At 40.6% G+C, this 23,051-nt stretch overlaps 1 protein-coding gene across 4 annotated transcripts in view; it reads right to left on the bottom strand.

Annotated features, from left to right (window-relative positions):
• Positions 1–23,051, bottom strand: part of LOC116046072 (dipeptidyl aminopeptidase-like protein 6) — a 116,273-nt gene that overhangs the window by 59,558 nt on the left and 33,664 nt on the right. Inside the window, exon 1 of one of the 4 annotated variants that reach the window (XM_036005420.1) lies at positions 18,408–19,157. The exons of 2 other annotated variants lie outside the window; for them this stretch is intronic. In XM_036005420.1, the coding sequence (XP_035861313.1) occupies positions 18,408–18,611 (204 nt within the window). In that variant the 5' untranslated portion in view covers positions 18,612–19,157. Of the gene's footprint in view, positions 1–18,407; positions 19,158–23,051 lie in introns of those variants that run through there. One more of the 4 variants, XM_031294237.2, reaches the window with a different exon arrangement.

The following is a 23,051-nucleotide window of genomic DNA, read 5'->3' as shown; positions in this document are numbered from 1 at the left end:
AGGGCCATAGGGATCCTAACCTAATGTATGGTTACAGCAACCTTAAAAGAATGTCTGAGTGTCTCTCATGATTTGATTCCATCAAAGTGCCTTTTGAAGATTGCAGTAATATACAACAACACCAAAAGGCACCTTTATGCAACTGAGGTCAAAGAGAAAGTAAGCAAACAGAAGTTGAGTGCAGCTCTACTGAGTGAATATGACTGATAATAAAAGACAACAGAAAATTATGTCAACAAGGACACAGTAAAGTTGCTCATTAAGTATGGCACATGGGCATATATATATATATATATATATATATATATATATATATATATATAGAAAGAGAGGAGCAGGGTGAGTCAGCATGCATTTACAGAGCATTAACCCATCTGCTGATCTAGTTCTCGTAAAACAGAGTTACGAGCCTCATGAACTTTATGTGTGCTCATCAACGGCTTGCAAGAGGGTCGTAAAATGAAAAGAAGAACAAAGTTTAGAGTTAAGACTGCATTTTGGCAAGTTGTTATGCAAATTTGTTGGAGATAAAGCACAGTCACAGGGGCAATAAACAAGGAATTAGCAGCAGCGAGCGCTGTATATTCAGATCAGGGAGTTACAAATCATCAAATAAACAAAAGACACAGGTGTAAAAAAAATAAAATAAAAAAAGTGATTCAGGGGCTCCAAATTAAGTGATAATGAATCACATACAAGCATAGGACAATTCATATATCAGTGCTGTTCTGTTCTTCTTAAGAATTAGTAGAGACACTGAGGGGAACGCTTAAAAGCTAATTAGAAGCATCTAAATGATTACCCATTCCCATCTCAACTCCTCCAAACCATACAACGATATAGGTTGTTGTTTATTCCTACCCTGTCATATGACCTATAAGAGCGTCTCATAAATTAGCGCCCCTAGAGGTGGCAGGAAATACCGTTTTCCGTCCTTGTAGCTAAACCAGCGAGCTAACAGTCACAGTTTTAAACCAGTGGTGTAGTCCAGGGTATACGCTGGTATACGGCGTATACCTACTTATTTTTCAGTCAGCATTGCGTATACCCACTTCTAAATCCCCCCTGATGCGCACCATTCAGTAATATCTGTGAGCCAGATTGCCCATTTTTTCCTCAAGGATAGTGAAGCCATGACCCACCCTCCTCTGCCTCTAATTGGCTGGTACTCGCTGCTTTCACTGATTAGATTGGTTAACTTTAGGCATGAGGACTGATGAGCCAATCAGAGGCAGAGTAGGGCGGGTCATGCCGAGGAAAATATCGCTAATACCTCAGGTGCCAGTGAAAAAAAACAAAAAAAAACCTCAGGTGCCGGTGCCACCTGACTACGATAACGGCAGCAGACCAAACAACAGCTGAAGAAATAACACAAGCGGGGGTGTGCCACCCCAGTTGATGGAAGACATAATTCTGAGGTAAGTTTTAAGGTGGTTTCCAAATGAATCATTATTTTAAACTACTGGCAAATTGCCAGTGGCAATATGACTGCACATTTAGAGGAGAAGAGATAACACCATGTTTGCCTCATGATAAATACATTTTACATTCATCCAGGCTGCTTGTGTGACCAGTAGTAACTACAAACTGCTCCTAATCAAGTCATGATCATTTTATAATAGTGAGCAAGTAGAAATGACAGATTTTTGGGTAAACTAAATCATAGTCTTACATGTCACTGTTTCTAAAACAGGGTTTTTTTCTGGACTACTTTAAAAGGTGAAAACTGAGAGTATACCCACTTCTCCAGGGACCACTACACCACTGTTTTAAACCCATCATTAACGTTGTGAAATGGTCACAGTTTGGTTAAGTTTAGTTACAAAAACTACTTGCTTATGTTTAGGCACCAAACATACTTAGTTAAGTTTAGACAAAGATCATGGTTTAGGGTTAAAATCATCATCTAATTTGTATTGAGACATTTAACTCAAAACCATATGTCAATTTCATGGTAGCACTAAGAAAAAGTCAGTTGATTCCCAAAGTGATATAATTATCTTATTATTAGCAGTAGGTGTAGTATTTATATTATCAGTAGTGTCCTTGAAACACAGAAAATATGAAAATAGTGTGACAGCTTGTACACCATCAGCTCTCTGCCAGAGCTCAGCCTCTCAGGGGATTTGGATGCAGTTTTGAAACACTCATGTCAAACTTGTATCACGTCAAAACAAATAGCAATAAGCATATTTCAGGCATCAAGGCAGCCACAAGGACAAAACCCCCAGGATACCCAGCTAGATCAGTATCGGCTGCTAAGCTGTAGCCTGAGTCTATTAAAACCAGACAGTGTCTCATTGTTGCCTTGTGCTCCCTGTGTGACGCTGATAGCATCAAGTAAAACATCTTGACCTGCTGAGCTCCAAACACCAAGATACATGTACTGTATTAGTATTTCATAATGAATGAATCACAATTGCACTGCAAAAAACCTTAACATTTGTAAACAAGTCAGTTGACATTTGTTTTACTTTTATTAAAGTCACAGTGAAACGGCAGTGGGTGGGGTTATGAGAGGGATTGAAATCAAATCCTTTAATTTTGATTGGTTTGCAAAAAAAAAAAAAAAAAAAACGTTGCCTTGGCTTAATGTAGCAAATGTAGCACGCTGCGTGATACAGAGCTGTGGAGACGTATGACTGTTCACCTCCACGCACAACTCCTTCACCCCTGTTGTTAGCTCCAGAGGACAAGGATTATATGGATAAAGTAGACCTCAACGGTCAGGATGGTTTTATATGGTTAATTAGACACCCTAAATCAAATCCAAAGTTGATTGGATACATTTTTGTAACTGCCCCCAAGTTCAAGATGAGTCATCAAAAAGATGGTAACACTTTACTTAACACTTTCCAGGAAGAGAACATAGAGGGATTTTAATATAAAAAATACTTCAAAATGATTTTTTAACACATATTTAGCATGTAACAAGAAATAAATTAAAAATGAATACAGTGACACAGAATTTTAAAATGTTCTTTTCATTTTACTGTGTCTTTAGGTATTTTTTGTGGGGCATTTCCACTTTAATTTGGAGAGCAGACAGTATAGTGGTGACAGTAAATGAGAAGAGAGAGAGAAATGGTTGCTACAAAGGTCCCTGGCCGGAGAATGTTGTGATTGCATGGTCGGTTTCTTAAAGCCCTCTGCAATTCAACTTTTGACTTTCACAAGTATATTTAGAAACTAGATTTATGAATTAAGGCGTGCCACAATTTTAAATACTGTAAACTGATGCTTTAAGATTCAACACATTTTTTGAGAAAAGTTTTGTTATTTTTTGGAGATTTTTTTGCCTTTAATTGATAGGACAGCTGTACACAAGAAAGGGAGGAGAGGGGGGGGGACTTGCAGAAGAGAGCCACAGGTTGGAATCGAACCCCAGCCACTGCAGTAAGGACTGAGCCTTGGTACACCAGAAAAGTTTATTTTCATAAGAAACATCAAAAGTCTTCCCATCGCCAGTTGTTTCATACTAGGCCTACTGTAAATGTTTGTGCTGTCGAGGTCCAACTTTGTCCCATGGGGTGAACATATTAAATATGTATCTCACTAAAAAAGCTGATATTGCATGATGGGACTGGGGAAGCACTCTGTGCAGTACAGTGCAGCCTTTGTTAAACCACAATTCCTATAGGGAAAGTGCATTAAGGTATTTCTATGCTGGATCCTGTGTGTCTGGTTTTAGTTTGTCACGTCTCACTGCAGCAGTGGAGCTAGACATTTAGGAAAAACATTTTGGATTTCATTTAAACACACAAGGGGCTCTATCTTGCACCCAGCACAATTGACTTTGTACACCGACGCATGTATCATTCCTATTTTGCACCCGACGCACAGCGGACTTTTCCCTCCACAGACTCACGTCGGTAAATTAGGGAATGAACTTGCGCTCCCGGGGGCGGTTCAGCAAAAAGAGGAGGCGTGTTCCGGCGCAAACGTTCCCTAGTGCTATTTTGCAGTTTCAGAAAACAATTCCACCACAGACCATGAAAAACCTAAAGTCTAAAGTCAGTGGGGCGTTATTCAGATGCTATGCGTAATGTAGAGTATACCGCGCATACACTTTGCTTCTGTCATCTCACGGATCCAGCAGTTCCCATTTTTGCAAACCATACGTAAATACAAGGAAAAATATGACCTTGTTTTACACAACATTTCTGTGAATCATGGATGTGTTGATGACATAAATGAGGAAATATTAGAGGACTTGAGGAGATGTGATGTTGAACTGCATGTGCCGATGCCACTTAACCCAAATGCCCCAGCAGCAGCACTGGAGAGGAGAGACAGGAGAGCTGCATCGTCTATAGTGAGGTAATCTCGGCCTAATGTTAGACTATATTGCAAAAATATCACCATGCATCCATAACCTCGTGATTCAGTGAGAGTGAGCCCAAAACATTGGAAAGTATGTTTTTGTGACATTTCTTTATATACATTCTGTCAAAAAGAAAAATCAATAGCAAACGTTGGTCTCCTCGGCTGTAAACCACTCCTAGCGTGCGCCCATGGATGTATAAAGAGCGTGCGCCTATAATCCGCCATTATAATAGCAATCCATGAACCATGAAACAAGCGTGCCTGCTTTTAAAGGGAATGTAAGATAATGCTCTGATTGGTTTATTGCACGTTACGCCCAAACCACACATATAAGTATTGTAGCTACTTCAGACCAACGTATTTTAGATTTGCGTCGGGTGCAAGAGTCATTTATCCCTCCGGTATACAGTGATAGCAACAGCGCCTGAGATCCGCCCACAAAGCTACTTGCGTTTGGCGTTTGATACTTGCGTTTCAGATCGTTAAAATAGGGCCCATAGGATGATGCTGTAAAAACAACTATGATTCTGAATCATTCACAAATCAATTTCACTCCATAATACTTTATATAAACTGCAATGTAGTACCATATAATACATGTTTTTAACACCAAGTTGCCCTCCAGGATGTCCCCAGAGAGCCTGGTGTTCTAGATGTAATGTCTGTGATTTTACAGCAAACTCTTAACAGCAACAACTTTCAACAGGGGCTGTCATTGGAAGTGCTCATTATACCATCAGACGGTTTGAAAGCTAAATAAATAAATTAACAGCTCTGACACTTCCTCATGCATAGAAACAGCTTGTAATTACTTTCCTTCAAAATTTCCTGCAAGTGCTCAACAACAGATTGATTAAAAGCATAATTACAAAGAAGACCCTAAAATGCATTGCATGGCAAACATTGAACAAATGCAAACACAAGTTACATGTGTCCCTGAAAAGATTCAACACACTCACCTTCCACAGTCTCTCCACCCTGGACAACTTGCGTGATTTCATTGTGACGGAGTGGCTGCATATGGAAAGGGTGAAGGAGGAATGATGTTGATGCAGAGAGAGAAGTGAATAATGACCTGGTCATAAACGAGACACACCTCAACTCTCAGTGAAGAGTAATTCCACAGTCAGCATCTCAGCACTAAGTTCCGCACATTAAGTTGAAGTGAGTGCCCACGTGGTTGTGTGTGGAGGTTGGCATGGACTTTTTCTAACTGAAACACCTCCCTGCTTTCTCAAGTGAAGACCATGTGATCAAGGAGAGACCCCAGAATGCCAACGAAAACTCGACACCGCTGCCGTCACACCAGAGGAAGTCACGTCAGAGCCCTGAGGGAGAACCAGGCAGAACAGGGAGCCCGACAGCCGTCGACATCCTTCTAATCTCTGAAACATAGCTCCAGAGGAGGATAGCGAAGAAGGATGAGCCAAAGCTCTCGGCCCCTTCACAACAATCAGCACTGAACCACTTACCTGAGCCATTAGCTGTATCTTGCCATTCAGCACAGATCAGCATTACACACCACACACAGAGCTAGGCCACTTTATGGTGCTTTTTACCCAGGGTTACTTATCCTGTCTTCCCTGTACTTTTCTCCCAGGAGCTATTTACCCACAACATCACCTTTCTGGATTGATAAAAGCATTTCTCCAACAGCTACAGGCTGATGCAGGCTATAATTCCATGAACACGAGAGGTCAAAGAGACGAAGACTGTGACCCAGTGAAGCTAATACCTGTAAGGTGTATGAAGGTAAATATGGTGCAAAAAGGGAGAGCTTGTAGAATACAATGTGAGAACTTGCAGAACAAAAAATCTGAACTTGTATGTTAAAATTTGCACTTGTAAAAATTTAATTTGCACTTGTAAAAAAGGGAGAGCTTGTAGAATACAATGTGAGAACTTGTAGAACAAAAAATCTGAACTTGTATGTTAAAATTTGCACTTGTAAAAATTTAATTTGCACTTGTAAAAAATATTCACACACATGTGATCTGAATTTGAAGTCATACAAAGAAAAAAAACATGAGAGCTTGTAAAAAAAATCTGAACTTGTAAGTTGAAATTTGCACTTGTAGAAAATGTTCACACACCTGTATTCTGAATGTGAAGTTACAGAAAAAATATTCACAAATGTGTAGATTGATATTTACATGAACACAATGACAGCTGCAAACTTATAATGCAACATTTACTCGTATACTTTTTTTTTTACTCTGGTTCATTTACCATCACAACCACAACTCAGTGATTACAACCTCTCGAATCTGTCACTGCAACTTCACATATGTGCTCTCTCGCATCACAAAGTGGCCAATCTGCGCGCCTCGACTTTCACAACACGCTTGACGATACATTTGGTGCAAAACTAATTTGTACCTGTGGACTTAGGCTGTGGAGCTCTGAGCTAACAGAACGGGAAAAGCCTTCTTATATACAGTCTATGGGAAAAGCAGGGTTTCTATCGCCAGATGAGGGACAACTCTGTGCGGCTTATTTATGTAGCATGGAAACTTGGTGGAATAGCATGCTAGCGTTAGCTAACTAGCAGCCAGCCCGCTTCTGAATAAATACCTTTTGTCTAAACATTTTTAACAGTCAAACTAAAACACTGGCGGTGAGCTCCACGGCCTGCAGCCGCAGACGGACCGTCATCAGTGGGTAACAGGTGCCAAGTTTCGCATCCCTGCCGAGAATTGCATCCGCTAGGGAAAATAATGATTTTATAAGGCAATGTACTGTTTAAAAACTAGGCAATAGTAAATCTCTTTGTCATGTTCATCAATAATGATTAGGATTTTAGAAGGTTTAGAGAGACATCAATGTTTTATCAGACTCTGTAGTAGCATTTCCTTGCTACTTAGATGCAATTTTCGGCAGCAATGAATTCTGCAGAAATTATTGTTTCTGCCCAAGCGGGTGCAATTCTTAGCAGGGATGCACAACATCAGCAAAGCAAGCTCTGGTCATGGCCGGGGGATGGGTCGCTGCTACCGGATGTGGGGCTCTCCGTGTCCCGCTGGAGCTCCGACTGCAGGTCGAGGTCGGCAGCGAAGCTTTCTGGCAAAAGCAGTGTTGCTACGCTGGTCGATCCCCACTGATGACGGTCCGTCTGCGGCTGCAGGCCGTGGAGCTCACCGCCAGTGTTTTAGTTTGACTGTTAAAAAGTGTTTAGATAATTAAAAGGTATTTATTTAGAAGCGGGCTGGCTGCTAGTTAGCAAGCTAACGCTAGCATTCTATTCCACCAAGTTTCCATGCTACATAAATAAGCCGGACAGAGTTGTCCCTCATCTGGCGATAGAAACCCTGCTTTTCCCGTTCTGTTAGCTCAGAGCTCCACAGCCTAAGTCCACAGGTACAAATTAGTTTTGCACCAAATGTATCGTCAAGAGTGTTGTGAAAGTCGAGGTGCGCAGATTGGCCACTTTGTGATGCGAGAGAGCACATATGTGAAGTTGCAGTGACAGATTCGAGAGGTTGTAATCACTGAGTTGTGGTTGTGATGGAAAATGAACCAGAGTAAAAAAAAAAGTATACGAGTAAATGTTGCATTATAAGTTTGCAGCTGTCATTGTGTTCATGTAAATATCAATATACACATTTGTGAATATTTTTTTCTGTAACTTCACATTCAGAATACAGGTGTGTGAACATTTTCTACAAGTGCAAATTTCAACTTACAAGTTCAGATTTTTTTTACAAGCTCTCATGTTTTTTTTCTTTGTATGACTTCAAATTCAGATCACATGTGTGTGAATATTTTTTACAAGTGCAAATTTTATTTTTACAAGTGCAAATTAAATTTTTACAAGTGCAAATTTTAACATACAAGTTCAGATTTTTTGTTCTGCAAGCTCTCACATTGTATTCTACAAGCTCTCCCTTTTTTACAAGTGCAAATTAAATTTTTACAAGTGCAAATTTTAACATACAAGTTCAGATTTTTTGTTCTGCAAGTTCTCACATTGTATTCTACAAGCTCTCCCTTTTTGCACCATATTTACCTTCATAAAGGTGTCACTAAGTGCACATACTATCTGTGGCCTCGAGGCTTTGCAGAAATTTTAAACGTGACTGCTGCTGGATTCTCTACCCGGTGAGCTTCTTTTGCTCATGAATGATTAAAAAAAAAACAATGCAGACAGAATATGCTTGTATCTGTAAACTAGAAATACCCAGGAACCACACACTTCTCCAAATTATATTACACCAATGTAAGTCATTCCTACAACATAACTTAAAACAGCACTAACCAATATTGTTTACGTGTAACGTGAAACACATTCCTGTAGTGCCGAACCCACAGATAATGGTCACCTGACTGCAGTTTCCTAAAACCCACTGTACTCGACTTACCCAGCCCGGTGCTAAATAACCTGATGTTTCCCTCAGGAGTTGGTAAGAGGCCAAAAATAGAGCTAAAAAAGAGAGAATATTTGACTTTAATCAGGTGGCCAGAAACACGACTCCAAATGAATGCTAATGTTGTTCCATGTCTGCTTGATGAGTAAATAAAGTGACCAAAAAAATACAAATTTAAGACGACATTTTCTTTACACTAAAATATACCAGTGGAAGCTGGCAAAAAAGACTAAATCTAAATGATTTCTGCTCAAAGGTCAAAAAGTGTGATTTCCAGATGCATATTATGTAAAAATCGAATCAACTGTTGTTCAGGTTGAGGTCTATCCAACAACAAAACATGGTTTCAAGTTATAAGATCAAGCTGATAGAAAGTCAGACATAAGGACAGAAATATAGCTTTCTCTGTGAAGCTGATGAGGTGTGTATATTTGTCTCAACACATGAGCCATAATGTCAGCGCAGCAAGATGCCTTCCTCAACACATTCAGCAATAAAGTTTCTGTATTCCCGTGATGCAACAGCCAATCTGGTGAGGGGAGGAACATCAGTCATCGCGGTTCGGCTTTCCTGTCTTTGATCGGGTACGATTTGACAGGCTTCCAGCTCCAGAATAGCGAATCACTCAATAGCGCTCCCCGTTCTCTCCACCTCCGCTATACCAAACAATCATTATCTCCCCCATCTCTGTTCTGCTCCATGTGAGCGCCACAATGAACATCATCATAGTCAAGTCAGCCCTTGACTCCCAGCTCAGAGAAAAGCAATCTTTTTACTCTCGTTCCCGGAGCTCTGGATCTCAATCAGACTCCTGACTCCTGGCATAGAGGAACAGGAGAGAAATATTGACTGGAGATGATGATGTAGGAAAAGCTGCGCAATACAGAATGTGCCTAATAGAAAAAAAGCTCTCATGTAGGTCTCACACTGGCCTACATGTGCCTGTACACAAGAGATAAGTTAGCAGATATACACACATACACACACACACACACACACACACACACAACCAATTTAACAAGCTATAAACCCACCTTCATGGCTGGAGGAACACAACTTTTCTCTCCTGTCACTTCTTGACAAGACTAGAATGCACAGAAAGGTCTGGCGAGGACGCAACATGAAAACCAATCTCATGTGTTATTCAACAGAAGACTAAACCAGAGCCTGGAGGCAGGAGAGGGCCGAACTAATACCAACAGACTTTTTGTCACAGACATTTTGACTTCTTAAAGGACAATTCCGGCGTAAAATCAACCTAGGGGTTAATAACATATGTGTACCTAGTTGAACGTTCTCTGGGATCTGTTTTCATGCTAATCGAATGCGTCTCTAGCTTTTAACAAGCTACTGCAAAACCGGTGATTAGCTTGTAACGCTAGCTTTCGGGGCAAAGGGTAAATCACTATTTTCTACCACTAACAAGGCTTAAACTAGCACCACACTTAAACGGTAGCATAATGAGGGTCCCTACATGCAAACCGAAGCATGGAGAACTTTGTAAGTGTACAGACAGTTTATTAAAAAGATAGATTATAAAGACAGTAGCGTTTGTGTTTACATTCGACCGCCATCTTAGACAACAGTCATGAGCAGTCGAACCACGAACGCTGTGTTTGAGCTATGTTACTTGATACTGGTTGCACGGCGTTAGCGGCTAACCACCAGTTTTGCAGCAGCTTGTTAAAAGCTAGAGACGCATTTGATTAGCATGAAAACATGTCCCAGAGAATGTTCGACTAGGTACACATATGTTATTAACCCCTAGGTTCATTTTACGCCGGAATTGTCCTTTAAACACAGGTAACTTCATCCATAATAGCTGCTTTTCATTTAGGTCACATGTGTCAAACTCAAGGCCCGCGGGCCAAATCCGGCCCCTTGCACATTCTGATCCGGCCCACATATCAATTTAGGTTCACAATACATTTCGGCCCACCTAGTTGTGCGCCAAACCAAAAACATGGGAAACTGTTTTTCTTTTTTTTGCTCACTTTTTCAGGGCTTTATGTGGACCAAACTGTAAGTGAGAAGACTATATGAGACATGCAATAATTGAGTCAAAGATATTTTACTTTTTCGATGAAATAAAAGCATGTCAATGTCTGGCCCTTGATGTGATTCTCTTTTTCCAGTGTGGCCCTTAGTGATATTGAGTTTGACACCCCTGATTTAGGTGTTCAAGGCGCCAGAGCCCTGGTGTAGTGCATGTTTACTGAATTACCTGACACACCTCAATGGAACACAGCTATCATTACATTTTATTAGTTGCACCTGCTATCCTGCAATGACAGAAATACAGAATCTGCAAGAGTTGCACACCAAGAGTACACCATGCAGGCACAATCATTGCATATATTTAGATTTAAAGAATCAATAACATTTAAATTAGTTATTTCTTTTTTTGGGATTGACGTAACTTGGCAACTGTTATTTATATGAATTAAACAAATGATATATAACATGTTGAGCTTTAGCTTTCGACAAAGGTTATCTGTGTCTCCCTGTTTCCGGTCTAAGCTAACCCACTGCTGGCTGTAGCTTCATCTTTAACGGACCGACATGAGAGTGGTATCCATCTTATTTAACTCTCTGCAAGAAAGTCAATAAGCGTATCGTCTCTATTTGAGCAATTGAGGCCAATGGTGTTGCTAGAAGGACAAAAAATGATGAAGGAGCTAACCAGATTTGATACTAAAGAACAGCTACTGCATCAATACAGGGGTCTAAACACTAACACAACAAAACTCTGCAGTGACACTGTTGCTGCAAATGTACAAAAGCTACAGTTACTTGTTGCTTCTGTTGTTGTTTCACCTAAAAAGGGATGGTTCGGAGTAATTTCAAGTCTACAAACTACAACACCGAAAAGAGGTACAACAAAAATATTTATTAATTTAATGATTAAATAAGGTAGTGTCTCCAAACTTACCTCAATTATAGATTGTCGCCTGTTAGTTGTACTACAGCACTTACTTTTACCAAATAAGTTAAATTAATAAATATTTTTGTTGTATCTCTTTTCGTGTTGTAGTTTGTAGACGGTCCCTTAGCACTCGTCTTACTGCCGGTAGCGGTAGCAGCAAAGAGTAGAAGCCATCAGGCAAGTGTTATTTAAATAAACTCATGGTGTACTTACAAACTTTCCAATGCCTCGTTTTATGAGTACAGAACCTATTTGTACTACTGTAGAAGTTTGGTACCAAGTTTGGTGCATTATTAGTGGGGTAATTTACGAGATACTCCTTTGGTTCCATCAGCGCCTGCACTAAGCCATTCGGCTGATAGCGCTAAGTCGACCAATGTTAGACAAGGGAAAAAAGCTTCTGGGGGGGGGGCTCGAGGTCATGGTGCAAAGGACCCTAGGGTGAAATTACTCCGAAATATCCCTTTAAGGATTTACTACAGTGACATGACGCTGTTGACTTTGCAGCTCTGCCTTTTGCCCTCCTGCTTTGCCATTCTGTGTTTATGTACCAGTTCAATTATGTGCGTGCGTGTGTGTCTGAGTGCGTGCGTGTCTCCCAGGGGTGTGTCGTTGCTGTATCATGGTATGGTCGATAAGCGAATCTGCCCGTGTGACACAACAGATTACTGCTTCCTAGTCTCAGCCCAGAGAAAAGACTGTGAGAGGGCTCGGGAGAAATAGCAGCTCTACTCTGCTGCTCTAATTCTAGCCGACAGAAATTTCCTTCACTTGCTTTAAAGTTCTGTCTCCATTATTAATGATCTGCTCCAGATTATTTTCTCTTTTGATTAGATAAAGGAACATTTGTAAACATGAAGTGTTGCTGCACAGTAACAGAAGATGAGTCTCAGTAAAAGGGAGGATCCAGGGCCTTGCTCAAAGACACAGCTGAACAAATGTTTGGTTTCACAGCACACCTTCTGCAACCGATATGATCATTTGATCTTTCCCCCCCTCTTGAATTAAATGTGCCAGTTAGGCCTTGCACTGATGCTCTCTTGTCTGTCTATGCCAGAAAAGGCCTTTGTCTGTGTGTGCAGGTCAGAAATCCTTCAATGTGGCTGATGTTGCAAGGTGACCATATAACCTTTCCAATCCTAATGAGAGGTGACATTATGTTCCTGGATCTGGATGAGACACGTTTAGCTGTGGCAGCTGGTTGGTTTTAGTTACAGAAGCTGTGTAGGAAACCAGAGCAACTTTCATTGTTTTGTTTTTTAATACAAGTATGATTTAAGGCTTCATAGTACTGGCGGTACAGCAGGGGCAAATACTCTGTCTGAGTCTGTGTGAACCAGAGCCAAAGCCTGAGCTTATCTACCGTACTATATGTTAAAGTGTACAGTACAGTGTAGAGTTGGTGCATTGATTGTAACACAACAGTCTCTAGTGGTAAAACAGAAACAGTGCATGAAAAAGCTATTTCCTGCATGTGCTTGGCATTTTAAACATCAATGAAATATGAAATCACAATCCACTGGATTAAAACTGTTTGGCAGAAAAAGGAATAAACTAACACTTGATCTACAATTCTTGCATAAACTAACGCTTGATCTACAATACTCTTTCCTCCCTCCAAAATAGCTACACTGCCGTTAATCAACCACGCTACAAATAAAGCTAATCCTCAAAAGGAAAACACTGAAAATACAGCCTGACGTTATAAACATTAAACAGAGACATGAACACAAAGAAAAGGCGATAGGAACAAGCTGAATTAAAAGGCAACTATATTTAGCGACACAAACACACACACACATAAAGTAAAAAGACATTTTTAAGATCCACAGTGAAGTTACATCTGTGGAGTGAGCTAATCTCCTGTGAAAAGCAGGGAGGGGATGTGACTGCCATCAAGTGTGACAAAATGACAAATGACAAAAAGGAGTGTCTTTATTACTGCATGAATATGTAACTGACTACATTTGAACCACACAGATTACAGCTCCTGTTATCAGTGATAAGTGAAGAGGATTTCAAATGTGATGTGAATAAAACTGCCTACGTGGAGGCTTGATGACAGCCAATGATTTGTTTGTTACTTCACATGATCTTTAGAGCAGAAAATCTACCACAAGACTGAAACTCAGTCAGTGCCATCCATTCTGCAGGATCCTCGTCTCATCAGGGAGTAATAAGGCTCCTCTGTATTTAAACACTGACTAATATCCACTGTCAGCTTGTGTAACAATACAGTAAATCATCAAGAGGAAGAGGCACAGCCTTCCAGCAAGGCATCTGCCTGCTGACGCACTGTTGACAGGTCCATGGAGGTGGTGGGGGAAGGGCAGTGTGGTGGGGGATGATCGATGGCTTTTCAACAGAGCGTTGAGGTGCTCGGGTGGGGGATGGAGGACCTGTTGGGATGCCCTCTGGGAACAGAGAAGCATAAAAAACCAAAACAAAGACAGGTCGATAGTGAATAAGTCTGTCAGCAGCAACGAATCCCCTGAAACAGGACAGGCTTCATTAGAGGCCAAACGGGAATGACTGTTTTCAGAATGGAGGAGGAAAAAAAACACGCAAATTCTAATTACGGTGGACGTAGCATGTTGCATGACACCAGCACAGGGCGCTCAGTGTGCAATGTGAGAGCTGCTTCATCTCCAGATGGCAGTCAGAGTCGCCAGCGAGCAGCGGCGTGCGTTTTCCCAGAGCTTATACAGCCTCACCCTCTCCACCTTTGCAACCATGGCAACGCCGAGAAAAAGGTCCTGCTGAGGACGCTGTGCTGTCCTTAGGGAGGAGCTGCGCTGCCTGGGTGACAGCACATTTGCCTTGTGTGCCCTTTCCTGCGTGCAGGTTTAAATGGTCAGCGACCTTGCATTGAGTTTCTTTCTTTAATTGTCTTTCATTTGATTTAGTTTTACCTTGTTTGTTTTTGTTGTTTTTATTTACCTGTAAATAGCTTTTATTATTTTGGTTAAATTTGTGTTGCCCTGTGTGAGGTACTTTGTAATGTGGTTTTTGAAAGTGCTCTTAAAAATAAACATTATTGCATGTTGTATTAAGGCCCAAATTTGTTATTAAGTTTAAGCGTAAGACCTTACAGCTGTTATCATCAATTTGTCTATATTGACAATGCATCAAATGAGAAGAGATGAGAATTACTGCATCACAAACTCTGCAGTTCCCCTCAGCTCTACAGAGCGTTTCAGTATCCCTCAGCTCACTGTTTAGGTTTACGGCCCACAACTTTACTGTTTTGGTTCACTCTCACCACTTTGATTACATTGTGCTACCTGCTTAGCACCAAACAGCACATAGACAAAGTAAGTGACCAGTTGGTGAACATAGTGAAGCATTTAGCAGCTAAAGAGACAGATATTTAAGAACTGACCATTTATGTTTTTGCTTAATGAGGTAACAGTACATGGTCATACACAATTTTCCATGATCAAGTAACATGTTTTTACCATATCTTTGCATGTGCCATTGTCAGATAAAACAGCAGGTAAAACGTGATCACAACACCTCACTTACGACATGTCATGTTCATTTTTGGATGAGTGCAGCGGGTAACTAAGCCAGTGGCGGCCATCAGTTAGCAGTCGTCACCTGAAGCATACACAGTTAGTTTGGCCACAGAGATAATGAGGACAGCCTATCACAGCTCGCTGCTGTCTTCTTCTTTTTTTATCTGGCTGCTCTTGTTGAGCTCCGTCTGGCTGATTTATCTGAGCTTCCGGACCTCAAAGGAAGCACAGATCTGGAGTATCTGTGAGTAGAAGGCACAGTGTGTGTGTGTGTGTGTGTGTGTGTGTGTGTGTGTGTGTGTGTGTGTGTGTGTGTGTGTGTGTGTGTGTGTGTGTGTGTGTGTGTGTGTGTGTGTGTGTGTGTCAGCCCTTGGCAGTAGTATCTGAATAACATTTTACACTTAAATCACACAGGGTAATTTATGATTCATTCCTTTTGAACTCCAGTTTCCTGCGATTCAAAACAGGATAACAGAATTTATGGACATTGATTCATTGAAGGGCATTACCTCCTTTGAATCTCTGATTGTAAGGACTAATCATTTTCATTAAAATTTTGTATGTATATCGCATTCCATTGTATTCTTTATGTTTATTGGTTTGTCTTATTTTATTGGTATTGGCTACTATTATGTGCACAGATTTGTTATTTTATCAGTTCTTTAATAATGTCCTGTAAGGGGATGTATTATTGCATTTATGTGTTGGGAAAGTTAATAACAAATACTTGAAAGTTGAAGTATTTCAGTGAGAACCTGGATGAATAATTACGCCCGTAGAGTCACGTGTCCTGTGAGACACAAAACAGAGAGAAATGCTTACATTTTCTCTGCTTTTGTCTGTGCATAAAGAAAAAGTCAATACAGGCCGGGTCATAAAAGTGTCCCAGGACTTCAGTCTGAATGTAAAATATCAGCCTTTCTTCACCTTACAACAACAATGAATTAAGGACCCTTGGGTGTTGGTTTCTATTTGCAGTAAATGGTACTGACGAGGGAAAAGAACTACTGCAGATGTCTCCCTAGGTGACTCGACCATAAAACACTGATGATGACACACAGAGTGCAGCAATAATTAGTCAATCCCACAACACACACATGGGCAATGAATGCTGCAGTACACAAATTAAACAGTTTTAACAAAAAATCTAATTATTTCCATTTTTTCCAATCTGGAACTGAAGGATTTTAGTAAAAGGATGAACAATCGTGCAGGTAAATATTTGGATAAATTTCAATTAAATTAATGACATTTCCAAGTCAATTTGTGCCCCTTTCCTCTGCAAAATAAATGGAAACAAGGATAGCCATTAAAACTTTTTTCTGAGGGGGGAGGGGGGTGGAAATAGCACTCCTTGAAATGGTCTCCTCATCTCCTGAGGCTAAAGGCAATTTCATGCTCTAGCACGACTCAGCGGGACATCAGGACTAAAGGTGACCTCAAGGTTAACGTTGTAAACCTAATAAATATGTTGGAAATCCAGCAGCACAACAACCTCCTGGTCACACTCCTAAAATCCAATCCTAAGGTTTAAATGCTAGAGAAAATCATGAATTTGAATTTTACAGCAGTAAAGTATCTCATATAATGAGCTCTTAAAAAAATAGGGGAAACATGGCGAGCACTGTGTCCAGCCTAGGTGTTGTTGTTGACAGCCCAAGCAGTGTCAGTGTTCGGCTTGTTGCCAACCTTATCACTTGGTTCTTGATGTGACAGACATCAATAATTCAGAGGTTCAGCTATTTAAAGATAAAAGGCCAGTCAGGCACACTGTTTGCTGTAGGTTTGAACTAGTGTCATCTGCAAACAAGCAAAACACATGTGTTAAGTTAACAAGTCACTTCATAAGGCCTTAATAATAGAGGCAGAGAGTATACCATTTTTCAAACCAAATACTAAAGCAGCTGTGTTCGCTTGTTGGTTTCTCATCTTTGGTTCAAGGGGGGCTAATCCGTGAATATCTGCCTCTGAGTTGTTTAGTTAGGGAAAAAAACTATACAAAGAAACCAGAAACAACCATCATGATGAAGGCAAGATAGCCAAAAAGGTTTGTAGAATAAAGCACTGTCAGTTGGAGAGGAGTTCTGCAATATGTTTCATTTTGATAAACCTTTAACTATTTGTATTAGCTGTTCTGCATTTTGCTGTGTGTACATTCTTAGAGAAATACACTTTTGGAAATACAACCTGCACAACTCAAAGTGGTATAAAGTTCCACAAATACTATATGTCCATACAGTAGACAAAAGCAAAGCCTTATTTTCATTAGGCACATGTAATAGTTATGAGGCTAAAAGTGTAAATTATAGGCCACATATCTTATACGAGGGATCCTAATTAAATTGTATGTCACTTGAAGATATACGTTTGAACAATAATAATGGCAATGATGTACCTACAACAACATGACCAAACATAATGGACCAAACCAAATCAGCGTATTCACATCCTCTCATTGTTGGTGCATTTTGAGTAGCTCCAAACTGGATAGGATTCCTATCCAAAAAAAGTGCAACTTATCTTTAAAAATACAAACTGAATAACTAGCAGTAGCAGGTCAAACTGTACTGAAGCTGGTGTTTGGTCTTGAAGACAATTTCACAACTCATCCCCTCTGACTAAATTTAGATTTTCTGGCTCCAGTGCATTAACTGCCAAGATGGTGACCAGCACAAAAACTCAAATCAAAGCTCTAAAATCATCAATTCAAAACACTGGGGGTGACATCACAGACTACATCCATGTTTTGCCACAGTCTGTGACTGAATGAATTTGCTTTGCAATTTCAGCACCACAGACAGTGTCAGAGGAAAGTGCAGGCTCTCCCTACAGACACACAAAATCTACAGAAAATCACATCATCCTAATCTGTTAGACACATGTCAATGAGGTGGATGCTCTGAAAAAAATCAGAGAGCATTTATCACCTTTGATTTCATATTTGACAAAAAGGCACACAGGTACCAGGCCAGCTCACAGGCTCTATTATCCAACAGAATCTGAAGACAGCTTGACAAAACAAAACAAAAACAAAAACATTATAATGCCAAACCAAACACAAAAAACAAATTCTAGCAAGAGTTAAGATGCCATAGAATAAAGAACAACCTTTTACAACTTTCCAGGGATATACTCTTGGCCTATGACTGTGTGCGTGTTTATACTGTATATGCATGTCTGTCTGAGTGTGTATCCAATCTAAACATCTGGAGATTTTTCATAAGGGAGGGCTAAGGGAGGGCTATGTTGGCTAATAAAGTAAAAGTGGCTTACATCCTCATCCTCCCTCGAGCATTTCTTGCGGTACTGGATGTGAGGTCTGCCATCGGCGAGTTGCTGAGGGGTCTTCGCTGCGTTGTCCTCGTCTGCAACCTGTCCACCGAGAAGGTGACTGGCCTCAGGTGGGTGCGGAAAGGAATTGGCCGTATTAATCTTCCCGGTGAATCTCTGATACAGCAAAGCCATATTATAGGTCATGTCCAGATAAAACAACTTACAGCATGTCAGAGCCACAGACGAGTTTCGCCTGAGTCGGTTTTTATTGGGCAGATCTATTGGTTTTCTGTGCGCTTCGAGGAGAACCGATGGCAGGCAGCCAGTTTTCACATCCGGGATGGAGCAAAAAAAGATAAGGCGAAGATACCGACCTAGTAAATAAGTGGATAGTGGACGACTCGCAGTCTGAAGTGATAAACCGAAATAAAGCCGATGTCCTTTTAGCTATGTCCAGGCGCACGGCAGACTGGTGGGCTGAAGGTGTCAATAGTTGCTCTCATCAGTATTCACAACACGTTGTCTCCCCTCTTCAGTTTCCTGATGCCTCCTTACAGCGAGACAGCAGGCGGATGCGCCGAGTTTCCGATCAGATATTCGATCCCCATCAGACTCCGGGTGATTGTCCACAAAATAAAAGAGCAAAAGATGAATGTTTCGACACTTTCGGCTCTGTTTTTGGCAGACCGTCCTCACGCATGAAGGACGCACAGAGCCCGGCGGTACTCTCCGCAGATGCGCTCTGCATAAGAAGTGACTAGCACTGAGAGATCAGTTACTGTCACTGCACTTCTCTGGCTGCTGTTTTACGCACAAACATGCTCCGGGACTGCGCGAGTTTCACCTGAATGTACCTTCATTTAAAACCTCTGATTATCAAGTCGCACTCATTTATGATTTCATGAACGGGGTCATAACATATTCACCCAAATACAACATGTATTTAGTCCCAGGACGGAGCTCGAGTGCCTCTCTGTGGCGCACTAGATTAGAGCAGGCTGACAACACACCTACTTCAGTTGTAACAACAAATATTCCTGTTTTTGCTCGTTTTCTCAGAAAATGCAGCTGTAGGCCTACAAATCCAGTGAGTTTTGAAAAGCTAAAGTCGAGATCAATGAATCTATACATTTTTTTCCATTTTCCAGAAACCAGAAAGTCACATGCAGCAATTATCACCGGTGTCCTGCAACAAAAAAAGAAAAGAAAATTCCCTCCCTGCAGCATATTCAAGTCTTATAAATACTTTCCTTAAAATCCCATGAAATTGTCTCTCCCCTAATGTATGCAGTTTCCAGTTTTCAGTCAGTCCACATCCACACGTGTTATTCAGCTCATACACTACATTTAATGCTTGAAATGCTCACAGAGGCCAATGCAGCTCTCTGGGTAATGCAGAATATTGGCTTATATGTGGTGGAGGGAGGGAAAGGCTCTCGAGTCAAAGTGTTAAAATCTCTGCCATCCCTGTCATGAACGCCACAGGCGAACACCCCTCAGCCTCTCACTGTGGCAGCTCAAACTCTCATTCCAGCGGGGCCGAGCCCATTTCTGGGAAATAGGTCATCTTCACACGGGTACAACTTCAAAGCAGCGCTAAAGCACGGCTCAATACAGCTCATACTAAGTGTTGAATTGCACTGTTTTGCATCTCCCATTAAGTGAAATCAAGTTCATTTTGGTAAACTTTTGTAAAGTGTACTCAAAGCGGACAAACTCGAACAGCAGATATGGAAATATTCTATATTCAACTTTGAACAAAGAGCAAGTTTCAGTTAATTATTTTTTTTGACAAATGGTGAGTCATCTCCAGCTCTGAAAAGAACTGCTGGAGGCTCATTGATTCATGGCTTGAATTATGAATGTAACCTCTTAAAATAGGATATGTATCTACAATACAGAATATTGATTTCAAAGGTTTGGGCATTCATTTAAAAACAAGAGCACATAGGACATTTCTGCCTTTTTATAACTATAGTCCCTATTCCTCCCTTTCTCTTCACTTTAAATCAATTGTCCTTTCACTTTGAGTATGATTCATAATTAACTGAATCACAACTTTCTTTAAAACTTCTGCATGCTTTTTAATTGCAGCAGAGATTTATGATGTTGGGCTAAACATCTGGGCTTCCGGCTGCCTTATCTTACACAGTGGCTTGCCTTGGTCCCTGTCATCATTTGTTTCTCTAGTTCATAAATTCCTTTCCTGGGTCTGCGCACACCTGGGGAAATAGGTCTGAGTCACTTGACATCCATCCCAGCCTCTCTGATAGATGTCTTCCAGTCCCCCTCACCGTGTTGGAGAGCTATTGTGAACTGCCTGGCTGCTTTAACGCTCCCCTCAGGACCGTGCCGGGAGCCATGGGCTCAGTTTGACTCCCATATCGTCTCCTCACAGTACAGCAGCTGACTGGAGCTTCGCCGTCCCCCACTCTCACAAAAATCACTGTAGTCAAGTTCTGCGTTATTAGAGGCGTGTGGAGAGGCATATCATAACGGATATAATTATGATAGCTGCAGCATACCTAATACCTCTGCGGGTAGCTAATGGCACTGATGGAGCTAGTAGGAGCTAAAAGTTACTAAAGTAACTTACAGTATATTTCAATCTCATAACAGATGCATTTTAATCATAATGACATAATGCACTTCTGAGCACTTTATGATGCTGCGAGTTAAGGCTTTATGGGGCTCAATAAACTCCCCTGGGTGAGTTTGCTTTTGATTTCAGTTTTGGATTTATTACACAAAAATTACCATATAATTTAACTGAAAATGCACAGGTGCTAAAAGCTAAAAGAATAGTGCCTACAGTACACGCTCCACAGGGTGCTGGAACGCTCGGAGGACTGCAGGGAAAATCACACCACTGTGTAAAAGATACAGTCACTTTAGTTTTGTTAGCAAGTTTTTTAGCATGGGAAAAAAATAGTAGAACGTGTTATAGTGTAACAAATATTCTGTTTTAGCTATAAGAGTTACTGTCACACCTTAAGAAAATTGCATGAAGCATGTTGCTTCAGTTTCGTTTTTTGTGTGTTTGTGTAGCCTGTCCTCTTTCCAGGTGGAGAGGAGGATGTGTGGCTCACGCTCTAGATGTTTGGCAACACCTGGAAGAAGCTTGACGTCAGTTGCTCTTCCTGAGGTTTCTTCCATTTTTTACCCCATTAAAGCAGTTTGTTTGGGGAGTTTTCCTTATCCAAAGCGATGGGTCGAAAGCGAAGGGGGGTGTCGTATGATATACAGACTGTAATGCCCCCTGAGGCAAATTTGTAATATATAAATGAAAATTGACTGGACTTGTTTTAAAGGCATACTATGCAAGAGTTGTACCTTAACATAACAACTTTGAAGTCATTTTGATGGTAAACAAACTCATAGTAGGGCGAATCATCCCGATAGCAAAGCAGAGGTGGACGCCGCTGGCAAAACCAGCAATGCAGGTTTGAGAGGTGGCGCCCCGCCAAATCTCGCGAGAATCATGACTTGCCTTACAGCACAACGTCAAATACAGTACATCAACAACATGAAGCAGCCTCTACGTAAGACACTAGCACACATTTCAGAAGTGAATCATGGCAGAGTCGACGAAGAAAACAAAGAAAGCGCAGTCGGAAGAGTCAAGGAAAAGAAAACGTCTTTCACTCGTTGGCGAGAGCTAAAAAGCAGCAACGGTAACGTTAAAGACAAGTAATCCACAGCGACTCTAGGGGTCGCTGTTTGACAAAAATGGAAATTGCTTAGTATGCCTTTAAGCCCATTTATAGTATTTCGTTATTCAAAAATATGTAAAACCGGGTTAGGTGGGGTAAAGAGCTTGAGGCTCAGTGTCACACATGATTCATAATATACAGTGCTCAGCATAAGTGAATACACCCATGCTAAAGTTGACTAAAAAGACGAATAAAAAAATCATCTTTTGGAAAAATCCAACCTTTAAGGACACCAATTTTCTTTGTGAATGAATAATGTATCATAAATAAATAAATGTTCTTCCTTAAAATACAGTAAGTACACCCCTATGTTAAATTGCGATAGAGGCAGGCAGATTTTTATTTTTAAAGGCCAGTTATTTCATGGATCCATGATACTGAGCATCCTGATAAAGTTCCCTTGGCCTTTGGAATTAAAATAGCCCCACATCATCACATCAGAACATTTATTGATTTACGGCATTAAGATCAATTTCCAAAAGATGATTTTTTATTCCTCTTTTTAGTCAACTTTAGCATGAGTGTATTCACCTATGCTGAGCACTGTATATATATATATATATATATATATATATATATATATATATATATATATATAAGCTAATAGCATATATATATATTAATGTGTTTGCATTAACTGAAATGCAACCACAGGCTAACAGGTTTTCACCAGCATGCCATACACTGCAACAAAATGACTCAAAAATGAATTCAATGGAAGAACAAACAGATCAATCAATCAATGTCTGGTGGATGTGCAGTAATATCTAATTTCCTCCGAACATCACTCAGCTGTATAAGGAAATTACTGCGCCTCTCTACATGCATGTCACAGAATGGATTTATTTACAGCCCACCATAATCACATAATTTTACACCATTTTCTATTTGGTATTAGCCAGACACTAATGATTTCCCTTGATGTTGAGCT

The sequence above is a fragment of the Sander lucioperca genome, chromosome 9 (assembly GCF_008315115.2).
Source record: "Sander lucioperca isolate FBNREF2018 chromosome 9, SLUC_FBN_1.2, whole genome shotgun sequence".
Classification (NCBI taxonomy): Eukaryota; Metazoa; Chordata; class Actinopteri; order Perciformes; family Percidae; genus Sander; species Sander lucioperca.
The sequence above is the reverse complement of the archived record's forward strand: the minus strand, read 5'-3'. Positions and strand labels throughout refer to the sequence as shown.